At 46.1% G+C, this 16,362-nt stretch overlaps 1 protein-coding gene across 8 annotated transcripts in view; it reads left to right on the forward strand.

Annotated features, from left to right (window-relative positions):
• LOC118376417 (calpain-1 catalytic subunit-like) overlaps positions 1-16,362 on the forward strand; it is a 65,530-nt gene that overhangs the window by 20,595 nt on the left and 28,573 nt on the right. For all 8 annotated transcript variants that reach the window (XR_008136438.1, XM_052518577.1, XM_052518578.1 and 5 more), the window contains 4 exons: positions 9,864-9,982; positions 11,913-12,046; positions 15,722-15,890; positions 16,228-16,311. Coding sequence is in view for 7 of the 8 variants with exons in the window: in XM_052518577.1 (XP_052374537.1) it covers positions 9,864-9,982; positions 11,913-12,046; positions 15,722-15,890; positions 16,228-16,311 (506 nt within the window). In the remaining variant the exon portion in view is untranslated. The remainder of the gene's footprint in view (positions 1-9,863; positions 9,983-11,912; positions 12,047-15,721; positions 15,891-16,227; positions 16,312-16,362) is intronic.

Consider the following 16,362-nt stretch of genomic DNA (forward strand, 5'->3'; position numbering starts at 1 on the left):
CCGAGCGGTACAGATTACTGGTCTATTTGAGCAGGGCGCTCCTCCCTCCCTCCTTGCTTTTCCCCCGTTCACGTCACAGTCCATAGCCCGGTCCACCTCGGGTCAGCTTCATCCCTCAATAGATTGACCTTCCAGTAAAAGTCACCTGTTCCTGTCTGAAGATGGAGACCTTGTGAATGGCTAATAAATACAGGACTGCCGGCACAACAAATGGTTGCTGTGGGGAGTTTATGTTGCTATGGGGGTGTTTATGTGCTTTATGTTGCTATGGGGTGTTTATGTTGCTATGGGGGTGTTTATGTTGCTATGGGGTGTTTATGTTGCTATGGGGGTGTTTATGTTGCTATGGGGTGTTTACGGTGGGGCAAAAAAGTTTTTAGTCAGCCACCAATTGTGCAAGTTCTCCCACTTAAAAAGATGAGAGAGACCTCCATGCAGATCTCCTCTAGAGCAGTGATGTTTTGGGGCTGTTGCTGGTATTTTGGCCCATTCATCCATGCAGATCTCCTCTAGAGCAGTGATGTTTTGGGGCTGTTGCTGGTATTTTGGCCCATTCATCCATGCAGATCTCCTCTAGAGCAGTGATGTTCTGGGGCTGTTGCTGGTATTTTGGCCCATTCATCCATGCAGATCTCCTCTAGAGCAGTGATGTTCTGGGGCTGTTGCTGGTATTTTGGCCCATTCATCCATGCAGATCTCCTCTAGAGCAGTGATGTTTTGGGGCTGTTGCTGGTATTTTGGCCCATTCATCCATGCAGATCTCCTCTAGAGCAGTGATGTTTTGGGGCTGTTGCTGGTATTTTGGCCCATTCATCCATGCAGATCTCCTCTAGAGCAGTGATGTTTTGGGGCTGTTGCTGGTATTTTGGCCCATTCCTCCATGCAGATCTCCTCTAGAGCAGTGATGTTTTGGGGCTGTTGCTGGTATTTTGGCCCATTCCTCCATGCAGATCTCCTCTAGAGCAGTGATGTTTTGGGGCTGTTGCTGGTATGTTGGCCCATTCATCCATGCAGATCTCCTCTAGAGCAGTGATGTTTTGGGGCTGTTGCTGGTATTTTGGCCCATTCATCCATGCAGATCTCCTCTAGAGCAGTGATGTTTTGGGGCTGTTGCTGGTATTTTGGCCCATTCATCCATGCAGATCTCCTCTAGAGCAGTGATGTTTTGGGGCTGTTGCTGGTATTTTGGTCCATTCATCCATGCAGATCTCCTCTAGAGCAGTGATGTTTTGGGGCTGTTGCTGGTATTTTGGCCCATTCATCCATGCAGATCTCCTCTAGAGCAGTGATGTTTTGGGGCTGTTGCTGGTATTTTGGCCCATTCATCCATGCAGATCTCCTCTAGAGCAGTGATGTTTTGGGGCTGTTGCTGGTATTTTGGCCCATTCATCCATGCAGATCTCCTATAGAGCAGTGATGTTTTGGGGCTGTTGCTGGTATTTTGGCCCATTCATCCATGCAGATCTCCTCTAGAGCAGTGATGTTTTGGGGCTGTTGCTGGTATTTTGGCCCATTCATCCATGCAGATCTCCTCTAGAGCAGTGATGTTTTGGGGCTGTTGCTGGTATTTTGGCCCATTCATCCATGCAGATCTCCTCTAGAGCAGTGATGTTTTGGGGCTGTTGCTGGTATTTTGGCCCATTCATCCATGCAGATCTCCTCTAGAGCAGTGATGTTTTGGGGCTGTTGCTGGTATGTTGGTCCATTCATCCATGCAGATCTCCTCTAGAGCAGTGATGTTTTGGGGCTGTTGCTGGTATGTTGGCCCATTCATCCATGCAGATCTCCTCTAGAGCAGTGATGTTTTGGGGCTGTTGCTGGTATTTTGGCCCATTCATCCATGCAGATCTCCTCTAGAGCAGTGATGTTTTGGGGCTGTTGCTGGTATTTTGGCCCATTCATCCATGCAGATCTCCTCTAGAGCAGTGATGTTTTGGGGCTGTTGCTGGTATTTTGGCCCATTCATCCATGCAGATCTCCTCTAGAGCAGTGATGTTTTGGGGCTGTTGCTGGTATTTTGGCCCATTCATCCATGCAGATCTCCTCTAGAGCAGTGATGTTTTGGGGCTGTTGCTGGTATTTTGGCCCATTCATCCATGCAGATCTCCTCTAGAGCAGTGATGTTTTGGGGCTGTTGCTGGTATTTTGGCCCATTCATCCATGCAGATCTCCTCTAGAGCAGTGATGTTTTGGGGCTGTTGCTGGTATTTTGGCCCATTCATCCATGCAGATCTCCTCTAGAGCAGTGATGTTTTGGGGCTGTTGCTGGTATTTTGGCCCATTCATCCATGCAGATCTCCTCTAGAGCAGTGATGTTTTGGGGCTGTTGCTGGTATTTTGGCCCATTCATCCATGCAGATCTCCTCTAGAGCAGTGATGTTTTGGGGCTGTTGCTGGTATGTTGGCCCATTCATCCATGCAGATCTCCTCTAGAGCAGTGATGTGTTGGGGCTGTTGCTGGTATTTTGGCCCATTCATCCATGCAGATCTCCTCTAGAGCAGTGATGTGTTGGGGCTGTTGCTGGTATTTTGGTCCATTCATCCATGCAGATCTCCTCTAGAGCAGTGATGTTTTGGGGCTGTTGCTGGTATTTTGGCCCATTCATCCATGCAGATCTCCTCTAGAGCAGTGATGTGTTGGGGCTGTTGCTGGTATTTTGGTCCATTCATCCATGCAGATCTCCTCTAGAGCAGTGATGTTTTGGGGCTGTTGCTGGTATGTTGGCCCATTCATCCATGCAGATCTCCTCTAGAGCAGTGATGTTTTGGGGCTGTTGCTGGTATGTTGGCCCATTCATCCATGCAGATCTCCTCTAGAGCAGTGATGTTTTGGGGCTGTTGCTGGTATGTTGGCCCATTCATCCATGCAGATCTCCTCTAGAGCAGTGATGTTTTGGGGCTGTTGCTGGTATGTTGGCCCATTCATCCATGCAGATCTCCTCTAGAGCAGTGATGTTTTGGGGCTGTTGCTGGTATTTTGGCCCATTCATCCATGCAGATCTCCTCTAGAGCAGTGATGTTTTGGGGCTGTTGCTGGTATTTTGGCCCATTCATCCATGCAGATCTCCTCTAGAGCAGTGATGTTTTGGGGCTGTTGCTGGTATTTTGGCCCATTCATCCATGCAGATCTCCTCTAGAGCAGTGATGTTTTGGGGCTGTTGCTGGTATTTTGGCCCATTCATCCATGCAGATCTCCTCTAGAGCAGTGATGTTTTGGGGCTGTTGCTGGTATTTTGGCCCATTCATCCATGCAGATCTCCTCTAGAGCAGTGATGTTTTGGGGCTGTTGCTGGTATGTTGGCCCATTCATCCATGCAGATCTCCTCTAGAGCAGTGATGTTTTGGGGCCGTTGCTGGTATTTTGGCCCATTCATCCATGCAGATCTCCTCTAGAGCAGTGATGTTTTGGGGCTGTTGCTGGTATTTTGGCCCATTCATCCATGCAGATCTCCTCTAGAGCAGTGATGTTTTGGGGCTGTTGCTGGTATTTTGGCCCATTCATCCATGCAGATCTCCTCTAGAGCAGTGATGTTTTGGGGCTGTTGCTGGTATGTTGGCCCATTCATCCATGCAGATCTCCTCTAGAGCAGTGATGTTTTGGGGCTGTTGCTGGTATGTTGGCCCATTCATCCATGCAGATCTCCTCTAGAGCAGTGATGTTTTGGGGCTGTTGCTGGTATGTTGGCCCATTCATCCATGCAGATCTCCTCTAGAGCAGTGATGTTTTGGGGCCGTTGCTGGTATTTTGGTCCATTCATCCATGCAGATCTCCTCTAGAGCAGTGATGTTTTGGGGCCGTTGCTGGTATTTTGGCCCATTCATCCATGCAGATCTCCTCTAGAGCAGTGATGTTTTGGGGCCGTTGCTGGTATTTTGGCCCATTCATCCATGCAGATCTCCTCTAGAGCAGTGATGTTTTGGGGCCGTTGCTGGTATGTTGGCCCATTCATCCATGCAGATCTCCTCTAGAGCAGTGATGTTTTGGGGCCGTTGCTGGTATGTTGGCCCATTCATCCATGCAGATCTCCTCTAGAGCAGTGATGTTTTGGGGCTGTTGCTGGTATTTTGGCCCATTCATCCATGCAGATCTCCTCTAGAGCAGTGATGTTTTGGGGCTGTTGCTGGTATTTTGGCCCATTCATCCATGCAGATCTCCTCTAGAGCAGTGATGTTTTGGGGCTGTTGCTGGTATTTTGGCCCATTCATCCATGCAGATCTCCTCTAGAGCAGTGATGTTTTGGGGCTGTTGCTGGTATGTTGGCCCATTCATCCATGCAGATCTCCTCTAGAGCAGTGATGTTTTGGGGCTGTTGCTGGTATTTTGGCCCATTCATCCATGCAGATCTCCTCTAGAGCAGTGATGTGTTGGGGCTGTTGCTGGTATGTTGGTCCATTCATCCATGCAGATCTCCTCTAGAGCAGTGATGTTTTGGGGCTGTTGCTGGTATGTTGGCCCATTCATCCATGCAGATCTCCTCTAGAGCAGTGATGTTTTGGGGCTGTTGCTGGTATGTTGGCCCATTCATCCATGCAGATCTCCTCTAGAGCAGTGATGTTTTGGGGCCGTTGCTGGTATGTTGGCCCATTCATCCATGCAGATCTCCTCTAGAGCAGTGATGTTTTGGGGCTGTTGCTGGTATTTTGGCCCATTCATCCATGCAGATCTCCTCTAGAGCAGTGATGTTTTGGGGCTGTTGCTGGTATTTTGGCCCATTCATCCATGCAGATCTCCTCTAGAGCAGTGATGTTTTGGGGCTGTTGCTGGTATGTTGGCCCATTCATCCATGCAGATCTCCTCTAGAGCAGTGATGTTTTGGGGCTGTTGCTGGTATTTTGGCCCATTCATCCATGCAGATCTCCTCTAGAGCAGTGATGTTTTGGGGCTGTTGCTGGTATTTTGGCCCATTCATCCATGCAGATCTCCTCTAGAGCAGTGATGTTTTGGGGCTGTTGCTGGTATTTTGGCCCATTCATCCATGCAGATCTCCTCTAGAGCAGTGATGTTTTGGGGCTGTTGCTGGTATTTTGGCCCATTCATCCATGCAGATCTCCTCTAGAGCAGTGATGTTTTGGGGCTGTTGCTGGTATGTTGGCCCATTCATCCATGCAGATCTCCTCTAGAGCAGTGATGTTTTGGGGCTGTTGCTGGTATGTTGGCCCATTCATCCATGCAGATCTCCTCTAGAGCAGTGATGTTTTGGGGCTGTTGCTGGTATGTTGGCCCATTCATCCATGCAGATCTCCTCTAGAGCAGTGATGTTTTGGGGCTGTTGCTGGTATGTTGGCCCATTCATCCATGCAGATCTCCTCTAGAGCAGTGATGTTTTGGGGCTGTTGCTGGTATGTTGGCCCATTCATCCATGCAGATCTCCTCTAGAGCAGTGATGTTTTGGGGCTGTTGCTGGTATGTTGGCCCATTCATCCATGCAGATCTCCTCTAGAGCAGTGATGTTTTGGGGCTGTTGCTGGTATGTTGGCCCATTCATCCATGCAGATCTCCTCTAGAGCAGTGATAATAATTATATTTATTGTTATTTATCATATTAATGTGCACCACAGTTTTTATTTTATTTTCTTTTAAACTACTAAACTAAATTAAACTACTAGTTTGTCTCATTAACTATCTGTTTTCATTTCAAACTTGACATTTCTCCAGTATAGGCTACATGAACCTTACTGTATCAGCAGAATGTTTTTTAATTGTACCTTTATTTAACCAGGCAAGTCAGTTAAGAACACATTCTTATTTTCAATGACAGCCTGGGAACAGTGGGTTAACTGCCTTGTTCAGGGGCAGAACGACAGATTTTGTACCTTGTCAGCTCGGGGGTTTGAACTCGCAACCTTCCGGTTACTAGTCCAACGCTCTAACCACTAGGCTACCCTGCCGCCCCAATGTCTGCTACAAGCGGTTGTAATGGTTTTAACCGTCCTAGCTCTACTTGAAGTAAAAAAGAGGTAAGGGGACATCTTTAAACACTTCTAATAGCCTACTAGCTGAAAGGCTCTTTGCTATAACCCCAACAGCCCAGCCTCGTTCTTGACTTGTACAAGATGGACGGATAACCTTAATCACATTTACATTTTGATAGTTTTAATAGCAGACGCTCTTATTCAGTGACTAAGTCAGAGTATTCAACTTAAGGTAGCTAGGTAAGACAACCTAATAATCTTGCCGTCTTCTACCCCCCAGTTTTTTACACTGATGCTACTCGCTGTTTATTATCTATGCACAGTGTCATGGCGTTATATTAGTTAATGTGACGACTGTTTCTAATTGCGTGATTAACTGAATCAAGCAATTATTAACTCATTAACCTGGGGCACCATGGGAAAACTCGTTTTTGTTTTTTGTTTCTATTTCTCAAATTAACTCAAAGAATATCAGAATATTGATTTTACAACAGCCGCTAATTAACCAGTTGCCTCTACCAATCTCGTTCTGAACGTCGTATAGCCCGTGAATCTGCATGGACCCGGGTCTCACCAATGAGTTCGTACCACACCAATCTTAGTTGAGTATTTATTTACTAGAAAGCTGAAATGATGATAAAAGATACACATAGACAAAACACATTATAGGCTATTGATTAGAACTTAGTATAACGGGCCAACACACTATGGCGCGTGTTACCCAAAATGAGGATTTCAAAAGAGAGAGAAAAAAGAAAGTACGCAAGAGAAATATACACTTGGGTGAATTTGTCAGCTATGCTATTCTAACCCTAGCCTTGCCCCAAACTGCCGCTCTTATGGGTCAGAATATAATGATGTAATTACGTGGGGATGATCTCCGAGGATTCTCTGCGTAGGCCTTCAGCTGTTCGATGACGCACTACTCCAGCGCACCTCTCTGAGAGTCCTCCCGATGTCAGTGTCCTTTTTGGCTTAGGAGTCTGTTCCCTCACCCTTTGGTCTGGAAGGGGTCTTCTGAGGACAGACAGCTCTGTAGCTCAGAGCTCACAGCATAGGAATGAATCCCTTTAGATACTACGGTTCGATGGGAGATGGAGGCTAGGTGGTTCGACTTGAATTCACCCGCTTAGACACAGCTACTCATCCGTAGCTTGGGTAGAAAAGGATTTCTTTGTCCTCAAACTTGCGTTGCATTCAGGGTTCGTTGACTTTTTAGAACTTGCTGCAGCTTGGGTGACGTAGTCTTATCTGTAAATTCTATACTCACAGGTTATATACCCTTGGGTCAGAAGTGGGCGTAAACGCCTTTAGGGCAATTCTCTGGGCATACCAAGTTAATGGGGCAAGGTCTAGATTTTATTCAAATCCAATTTTAGACAACTAACGTAACATTTCATCTTCCCCAAAACATTATCTTTGATTTGGACATTTTCCATACAACGTACAATGTATAAACATCAAACATATACTAGGAAAACCCTTCACATTACAATGTTTTCGTAATAACGTAATCTATTAACCTTTTAATAACAAAACAAAAATGACATACATTTTCATATTCCATCTATCGTCATGACCACCATTGTGGCTGACGGAAACCATTGTTCCAAAGTCCCTTTATTTCATGTTTAATGTTCTGAGGCTGGTTCTCCATAGTAACAGGACAAAGGAATTTGTCTGTGGCCTGAGATTTACCAGGGGCGTGAGGGGTCATAAACCCCCCACATCTTCAGACCCCAAGATCTCTCCTCCTCTGTTGGGGTTGAGAGATAATCTGTAGGGTTGTGGTCTCCTGTAACCTGACCTGGTCAGGACAGTCACTTTACAAATTACCTCGACTAACCTGTACCCTCGCACATTGACTCGGTACCAGTAACCCCTGAATATAGAATCCACATTGACTCGGCACCAGAAACCCCTGTATATAGTCTCGCTATTGTTAGTTTATTGTGTTACTTTTTGATTGATTCTATTTTTTTGTTACTTTACTTTAGCCGTCTTATCCACCTCTCCTCTCAGTGATAGTGCCGTCTTCTCCTCCTCTCAGTGATAGTGCCTTCTTCCCCTCTCCTCTAAGTGATAGTGTCGTCTTCTCCTCCTCTCAGTGATAGTGCCGTCTTCTCCTCCTCTCAGTGATAGTGCCGTCTTCTCCTCCTCTAAGTGATAGTGTCGTCTTCTCCTCCTCTCAGTGATAGTGCCGTCTTCTTCTCCTCTCAGTGATAGTGCCGTCTTCTTCTCCTCTCAGTGATAGTGCTATCTTCTCCTCCTCTCAGTAATAGTGTCATCTTCTCCCCCTCTCCTCTCTGTGATGTGATAGTGCAGTCTTCCCCCTCTCCTCTCAGTGACAGTGCCGTCTTCTCCCCTCTCCTATCAATAATAGGGTCGCCTTCTCCCCTTCTCCTATCAGTGATAGTGCCGTCTTCTCCCCCAGTGATAGTGTCGTCTTCTCCCGCTCTCCTATCAGTAATAGTGCCATCTTCTCCCCCTCTCCTCTCAGTGATAGTGTCGTCTTCTCCTCCTCTCAGTGATAGTGCCTTCTTCCCCTCTCCTCTAAGTGATAGTGCCGTCTTCTCCTCCTCTCAGTGATAGTGCCTTCTCCTCCTTTCCTCTCAGTGATAGTGCCATCTTCTCCCCCTCTCCTCTCAGTGATAGTGCCATCTTCTCCCCCTCTCCTCTCAGTGATAGTGCCTTCTTCTCCCTTCCTCTCAGTGATAGTGCCATCTTCTCCCCCTCTCCTCTCAGTGATAGTGCCGTCTTCTCCCCCTCTCCTCTCAGTGATAGTGCCTTCTCCCCCTCTCCTCTCAGTGATAGTGTTGTCTTCTCCTCCTCTCAGTGATAGTGCCTTCTCTCCCTCTCAGTGATAGTGCCGTCTTCTCCCCCTCTCCTCTCAGTGATAGTGTCGTCTTCTCCTCCTCTCAGTGATAGTGTCGTCTTCTCCTCCTCCTCTCAGTGATAGTGCCTTCTCCCCCTCTCCTCTCAGTGATAGTGCCGTGTTCTCCCCCTCTCCTATCAGTGATAGTGCCACCCACCACAGCCATATAATAACTCATCCAGATCTTTGCCTTGCTTCCATCCATATTTACAACATGCTTTTACAGACCTCAGTCATCACTGTGAGGTCTGTCTAATTTGCCTCCGTTAAAGTAAAGTGCTGAACTGTGGTAGCTGGGTCAAGAAATCAAACGCCAAACAATTTCCCCCTTTCATCATGTTCAAGTGAATGTGGAAAATTCTCTTCCATAGAACAGAGTTGAACTATGGGGCAGGACAGTAGGTAATAGTAGGTAGTAACGGTAGTACTTGGTTGTTAGTGCAGCTTTCTTCCTAGAGGGACTACCGCCATACTAACGCCCTGGACCAGAGCTGGGTGGGCCCTGGACCAGAACTGGGTGGGCCCTGGACCAGATCTGGGTTGGCCCTGGACCAGAGCTGGGTTGGCCCTGGACCAGAGCTGGGTGGGCCCTCGACCAGATCTGGGTGGGCCCTGAACCAGAGCTGGGTGGGCCCTCGACCAGATCTGGGTGGGCCCTGGACCAGAGCTGGGTGGGCCCTCGACCAGATCTGGGTGGGCCCTGGACCAGAGCTGGGTGGGCCCTGGCTGACATCCATACACAAGCACACCCTGGTACACACTCCACCTGCTGGACATTCTAGTTAAATGATTGCAACAATCTCTCTCTCTCTGTCTATCTGACTTACCCTCCCGCCCCTCTTTCTCCCCTCTCTCTGTCCCTCCCTCTCTCTCTCTCTCTCACTCCCCTCTCCCTTTCTCCACTCTCTCTCTCTCACTCCCCTCTCTCTTTCTCCCCTCTCTCTTTCTCCCCTCTCTCTCTCTCCCCTCTCTCTCTCTCCCCTCTCTCTCACTCCCCTCTCTCTCACTCCCCTCTCTCTCACTCCCCTCTCTCTCACTCCCCTCTCTCTCTCTCCTCTCTCTCTCCCTCCATCAGGTGATTGCTGGCTCCTAGCAGCCATAGCCTCTCTAACCCTCAATGAGAGGCTGCTCCACCGAGTGGTCCCTCATGGTCAGTCCTTCCAAGAGGACTATGCTGGGATCTTCCACTTTCAGGTATGACTACGCGCGTGATGGCGCCGATGGGTAGGGCTGCTGTCTTATCGGCTATTTTGTTTGTTTTTTCGCATTGTTCGTAACTTGTTTTGTACATAATGTTGCTGCTACCGTCTCCTATGACCGAAAATAACTTCTAAACATCAGAACTGGGATTGCTCACCTCAAACTGGATGAAGAGTTTTTCTTCAATGAGTCGGACATCGAGGGATATCCTGTTGACACCCGACCAGGCCCCAATCCCCATGATTCACTGAAGAAAGGAAATGTAGGTTTCGAGGCAAAAGATCAGGGTGCCTTGTGTGTCTCCGCCCTTACATTAGAGAGCCTTTTTATTCTCTATTTTGGTTAGGTCAGGTTGTGATTAGGGTGAGTACTCTAGTTTTTATTTTATTTCTATGTTGGCCTGGTATGGTTCCCAATCAGAGGCAGCTGTCTATCGTTGTCTCTGATCGAGGATCATATTTAGGCAGCCTTTTCCCACCTGTTGGTTGTGGGATCTTGATTTTGTATTGTTGCTTTTAGCCCTACAAAGCTGTACGTTTTGTTTGTTACTCTTTCTTGTTTTGTGCCGGTTATCATAAATAAAAAATGATTAACCTGCCCCACGCTGCATCTTGGTCCGACCATCCTTCCAACAACGATTGTTACATTGTGAGGATTCGTGATTCGCTAGAGAAGGAAACTGAGATTTCGCGGAAAGAGATGAGGGTGAGGATCAGGCGACGATTGGCTAATGTGCCCTTGCCTTCTGTCCTGCTAGCTGACGTTCAATCGTTAGAAAATAACATTAAAAATGATGTGGAAAATTATAATATTTTATGCTTCACCGAGTGGAGGACGACATTAGGAACATACAACTGGAGGGTAAGCTGTATCGGCAGGACAGAACAGCAGCCTCTGGTGAGACACGTTCTGACCTTAGTTCCTTTATTATGTCTTTGTGTTAGTTTGGTCAGGGCATGAGTTGGGGTGGGTAGCCTATGTTCTTCTTTCTATGTAGTATTTATGTGTTTGGCCTGCTATGGTTCTCAATCAGAGGCAGGTGTCGTTCGTTGTCTCTGATTGAGAACCATACTTAGGTAGCCTGGTTGTCCCTGATTGAGAACCATACTTAGGTAGCCTGGTTGTCTCTGATTGAGAACCATACTTAGGTAGCCTGGTTGTCTCTGATTGAGAACCATACTTGGGCAGCCGGTTTTTCCCACTTGAGTTGATGTTGGTGATTTGTTTTCTGTGTCTTCACCATAACAGAAGTGTTTCGTTTTTCGTTTCCTTCTTTCTCTTTGTTATTTTTGTATTTTCGAGTTCAGTGTCTTTTTCATTAAAAATTGCGAACGCTTACGAACACTGCACATTGGTCCGATCTGTCCTCGTCAGAGGAAGACATATTTCGCTACAGCGGAGGCAAAGGCATTTATGTAAACAGCACGATATCTAAGCAAGTCCCAAAGATTTGCTCGCCCGAGGTTGAGTATCTCATGATAAGCTGTAGACCACACTATTTATCCAGAGAGTTTTCATCTGTATATATTTTTGTAGCCGTCTACATACCACCACAGAGCGAGGTTTAAACTTTTTTTCCCCCTTTTTCAGGACCTAGACCTGCCGCCCCTGTACCGCTTGCCGTGCGTTAGCAGATAGAACAGTCTATGACTTGGGTGGCTGGAGTCTTTGACAATTTTTAGGGTCTTCCTCTGACACCACCTGGTATAGAGGTTCTGTGAATCCTTAGTGAATTTCCCCTTTTATTTCTGTCATAGGGGACTTGTTTTACGCCTACTTTACACCTGTGGAAGTTAGATCGTTTCTAGGTTTAGAGACGGTTGTAGTGTCCAGTATGCTTTCCCCATGTTCTGCCATGTGATTCACTCTCTTTGTGACACGTCGAGACATTCCATGGAATGTTGTCTGTTGTGGTCCTCTTCAGTTCTGGCAGTTTGGTGAGTGGGTGGACGTGGTGATTGACGACCGGCTGCCAACGAAGAATGGAGAGATCATGTTCGTTCACTCAGCCGAGGGAAATGAGTTCTGGAGCGCCCTGCTGGAGAAGGCTTACGCCAAGTATGTCAACGAAGGCCGGGCCCCCGTCCCAAATGGCACCTCATTTCCTATTTAGTGCACTACTTCTAATCAGGGCCTATGTGTGTGTGTGTCGATCATATTAACACTCTCTCTGCCATATAGACTTCATCATGTATCTACAGTGAGCTCCACAAGTATTGGGACATGACTGATTTTTAGTTGTTGTTTTGGCTCTGTACTGACATCATACAATTTTTTTTATTTTTTTTATTTCACCTTTATTTAACCAGGTAGGCTAGTTGAGAACAAGTTCTCATTTGCAACTGCGACCTGGCCAAGATAAAGCATAGCAGTGTGAACAGACAACAGAGTTACACATGGAGTAAACAATTAGCAAGTCAATAACACAGTAGAAAAAAATGGGCAATCTATATACAATGTGTGCAAAAGGCATGAGGAGGTAGGCGAATAATACAATTTTGCAGATTAACACTGGAGTGATAAATGATCAGATGGGCATGTACAGGTAGAGATATTGGTGATATTGGTGTGCAAAAGAGCAGAAAAGTAAATAAATAAAAACAGTATAAAAACAGTATGGGAATGAGGCAGGTGAAAAAGGGTGAGCTATTTACCTATAGACTATGTACAGCTGCAGCGATCGGTTAGCTGCTCGGATAGCTGATGTTTGAAGTTGGTGAGGGAGATAAAAGTCTCCAACTTCAGCGATTTTTGCAATTCGTTCCAGTCACAGGCAGCAGAGTACTGGAACGAAAGGCGGCCAAATGAGGTGTTGGCTTTAGGGATGATCAGTGAGATACACCTGCTGGAGCGCGTGCTACGGATGGGTGTTGCCATCGTGACCAGTGAACTGAGATAAGGCGGAGCTTTACCTAGCATGGACTTGTAAATGACCTGGAGCCAGTGGGTCTGGCGACGAATATGTAGTGAGGGCCAGCCGACTAGAGCATACAAGTCGCAGTGGTGGGTGGTATAAGGTGCTTTAGTGACAAAACGGATGGCACTGTGATAGACTGCATCCAGTTTGCTGAGTAGAGTGTTGGAAGCCATTTTGTAGATGACATCGCCGAAGTCGAGGATCGGTAGGATAGTCAGTTTTACTAGGGTAAGCTTGGCAGCGTGAGTGAAGGAGGCTTTGTTGCGGAATAGAAAGCCGACTCTGGATTTGATTTTTGATTGGAGATGTTTGATGTGAGTCTGGAAGGAGAGTTTGCAGTCTAGCCAGACACCTAGGTACTTATAGATGTCCACATATTCAAGGTTGGAACCATCCAGGGTGGTGATGCTAGTCGGGCATGCGGGTGCAGGCAGCGATCGGTTGAAAAGCATGCATTTGGTTTTACTCGCGTTTAAGAGCAGTTGGAGGCCACGGAAGGAGTGCTGTATGGCATTGAAGCTCGTTTGGAGGTTTGATAGCACAGTGTCCAATGACGGGCCGAAAGTATATAGAATGGTGTCGTCTGCGTAGAGGTGGATCAGGGAATCGCCCGCAGCAAGAGCAACATCATTGATATATACAGAGAAAAGAGTCGGCCCGAGAATTGAACCCTGTGGCACCCCCATAGAGACTGCCAGAGGACCGGACAGCATGCCCTCTGATTTGACACACTGAACTCTGTCTGCAAAGTAATTGGTGAACCAGGCAAGGCAGTCATCCGAAAAACCGAGGCTGTTGAGTCTGCCGATAAGAATTTGGTGATTGACAGAGTCGAAAGCCTTGGCGAGGTCGATGAAGACGGCTGCACAGTACTGTCTTTTATCGATGGCGGTTATGATATCATTTAGTACCTTGAGTGTGGCTGAGGTGCACCCGTGACCGGCTCGGAAACCAGATTGCACAGCGGAGAAGGTACGGTGGGATTCGAGATGGTCAGTGACCTGTTTGTTGACTTGGCTTTCGAAGACCTTAGATAGGCAGGGCAGGATGGATATAGGTCTATAGCAGTTTGGGTCCAGGGTGTCTCCTCCTTTGAAGAGGGGGATGACTGCGGCAGCTTTCCAATCCTTGGGGATCTCAGACGATATGAAAGAGAGGTTGAACAGGCTGGTGATAGGGGTTGCGACAATGGCGGCAGATAGTTTCAATGACTATGAGGTTAAAGGTCAGACTGTCAGCTTTAATTTGAGGGTATTTTCATCCATATCGGGTGAACCGTTTAGAGATAACAGCACTTTTTGTACCTAGTCTCCTCCATGTTAGGGGAACAGAAGTATCGGGAGAAAATATGTGTATGAAAGTATACTGAACAGAAATGTAAATGCAACATGTAACGTGTTGGTCCCATGATTTCATGAGCTGAAACAAAAGACCCCTGCAATTTTCCAAATGCACAAAAAAGCTTATTTCTCTCAAACGTTGTGTACAAATTTCTTTACATCCCTGTTAAGTGAGCATTTTCTCCTTTGCCAAGATAATCCATCCACCTGACAGGTGTGGCATTTCAAGAAGCAGTTTAAACAGCATGATCATTACACAGGTGCACCTTGTGCTGGGCACAATAAAAGGCAACTCTAAAATGTGGCCACAGATGTCTCATGTTTTGAGGGAGCGTGCAATTGGCATTCTGACTGCAGGAAGGTCCACCAGAGCTGTTGACATATAATTTAATCTTAATGTCTCTACCATAACCTCTCACCATTATAATAACAGGGGATGTTAGCATTTTATATCATACCCCCAAGACATGCTAACCCCTCACCATTACAATAACAGGGGATGTTAGCATTTTATATCATACCCCCAAGACATGCTAACCCCTCACCATTACAATAACAGGGGATGTTAGCATTTTATATCATACACTCAAAACATGCTAACCCCTCACCATTACAATAACAGGGGAGGTTAGCATTTTATATCATACCCTCAAAACATGCTAACCCCTCACCATTACAATAACAGGGGAGGTTAGCATTTTATATCATATCCCCAAGACATGCTAACCTCTCACCATTACAATAACAGGGGAGGTTAGCATTTTATATCATACCCTCAAAACATGCTAACCCCTCACCATTACAATAACAGGGGAGGTTAGCATTTTATATCATATCCCCAAGACATGCTAACCCCTCACCATTACAATAACAGGGGAGGTTAGCATTTTATATCATATCCCCAAGACATGCTAACCTCTCACCATTACAATAACAGGGGAGGTTAGCATTTTATATAGTCAGAAAGTTACAGACACACAAATATCATATGATATTTGTGTGTCTGTAATTTTGTGACTAATCATTATTCACAATTCATTCAGGATTATCCACATTAATGTAATCATTGGGTGCTAGGAATATGGGACCAAATACAACATTTTTGACTACTTGTATAGACATACTGTACAGTATGAGTCAATTTGTCCCAATACTTTTGGACTATGTACAAAAAGTGCTGTAATTTCTAAGCGGTTCACCCGATATGGATGAAAATACCTTCAAAACTCACGCTGACAGTCCTGCTCTTTAACCCCATAGTCATTGTATCATTTAAAATCCAAATAACTGGAGTACAGAGCCAAAACAACAACAAAATCGGTCACTCTCCCAATACTTTTGGAGCTCACTGAATGTGACGTATTTATACTGGCTCTGCACTATGTTTTTAATATAATAATAATATATATAATATAATAATAATAATATTATTGTTTTTGGACGTGACACTGACCTGAAATATGTTTCATCTGTCAGGTTGAATGGTTCCTACGAGGCTCTGTCTGGAGGCAGCACCACAGAAGGCTTTGAGGACTTCACCGGCGGTGTGTCTGAGATGTACGAGCTCCGTAAGGCTCCACGGGACCTGTACAGGATCATCGGCAAAGCCCTGGACAGAGGCTCCTTGCTGGGCTGCTCCATCGACGTGAGTCCCCTGCTCCTCTGGTCCTGTCAAAAACACCAGGGTCTCATTCATTAGGGCACATCAATTTAAAACGTTTTTCCACAGAAAACTATTTCAAGCAGTTGTTATTTGACAACTCAAGGTAGTCCCTCCCTATTTCTGTCCGTTTTCTTACGTTTTGGTGCCTCATGAATACAGCACTGGGTATAGTTTGATGTACCTACTTTTTGAAGAGCATTATCATGAACTTTATCATTTATAACATTAACATTGTAGTCAATACATCCTTATATCAAATAATGCTGATTCAGATGCATCATGGGTCTTGTATTCTTCTGACTATATTTTGTGACTACAGATCACCAGTGCCTTTGACATGGAGTCTGTGACGTTCAAGAAGCTGGTGAAAGGTCATGCTTACTCAGTCACCGGCCTGAAGAAGGTAGGTTAAGCCCGTCAATAGAATAAACTAGGAAGCCTGGTTTCACCTGGG

The sequence above is a fragment of the Oncorhynchus keta genome, chromosome 5 (assembly GCF_023373465.1).
Source record: "Oncorhynchus keta strain PuntledgeMale-10-30-2019 chromosome 5, Oket_V2, whole genome shotgun sequence".
Lineage (NCBI taxonomy): Eukaryota > Metazoa > Chordata > Actinopteri > Salmoniformes > Salmonidae > Oncorhynchus > Oncorhynchus keta.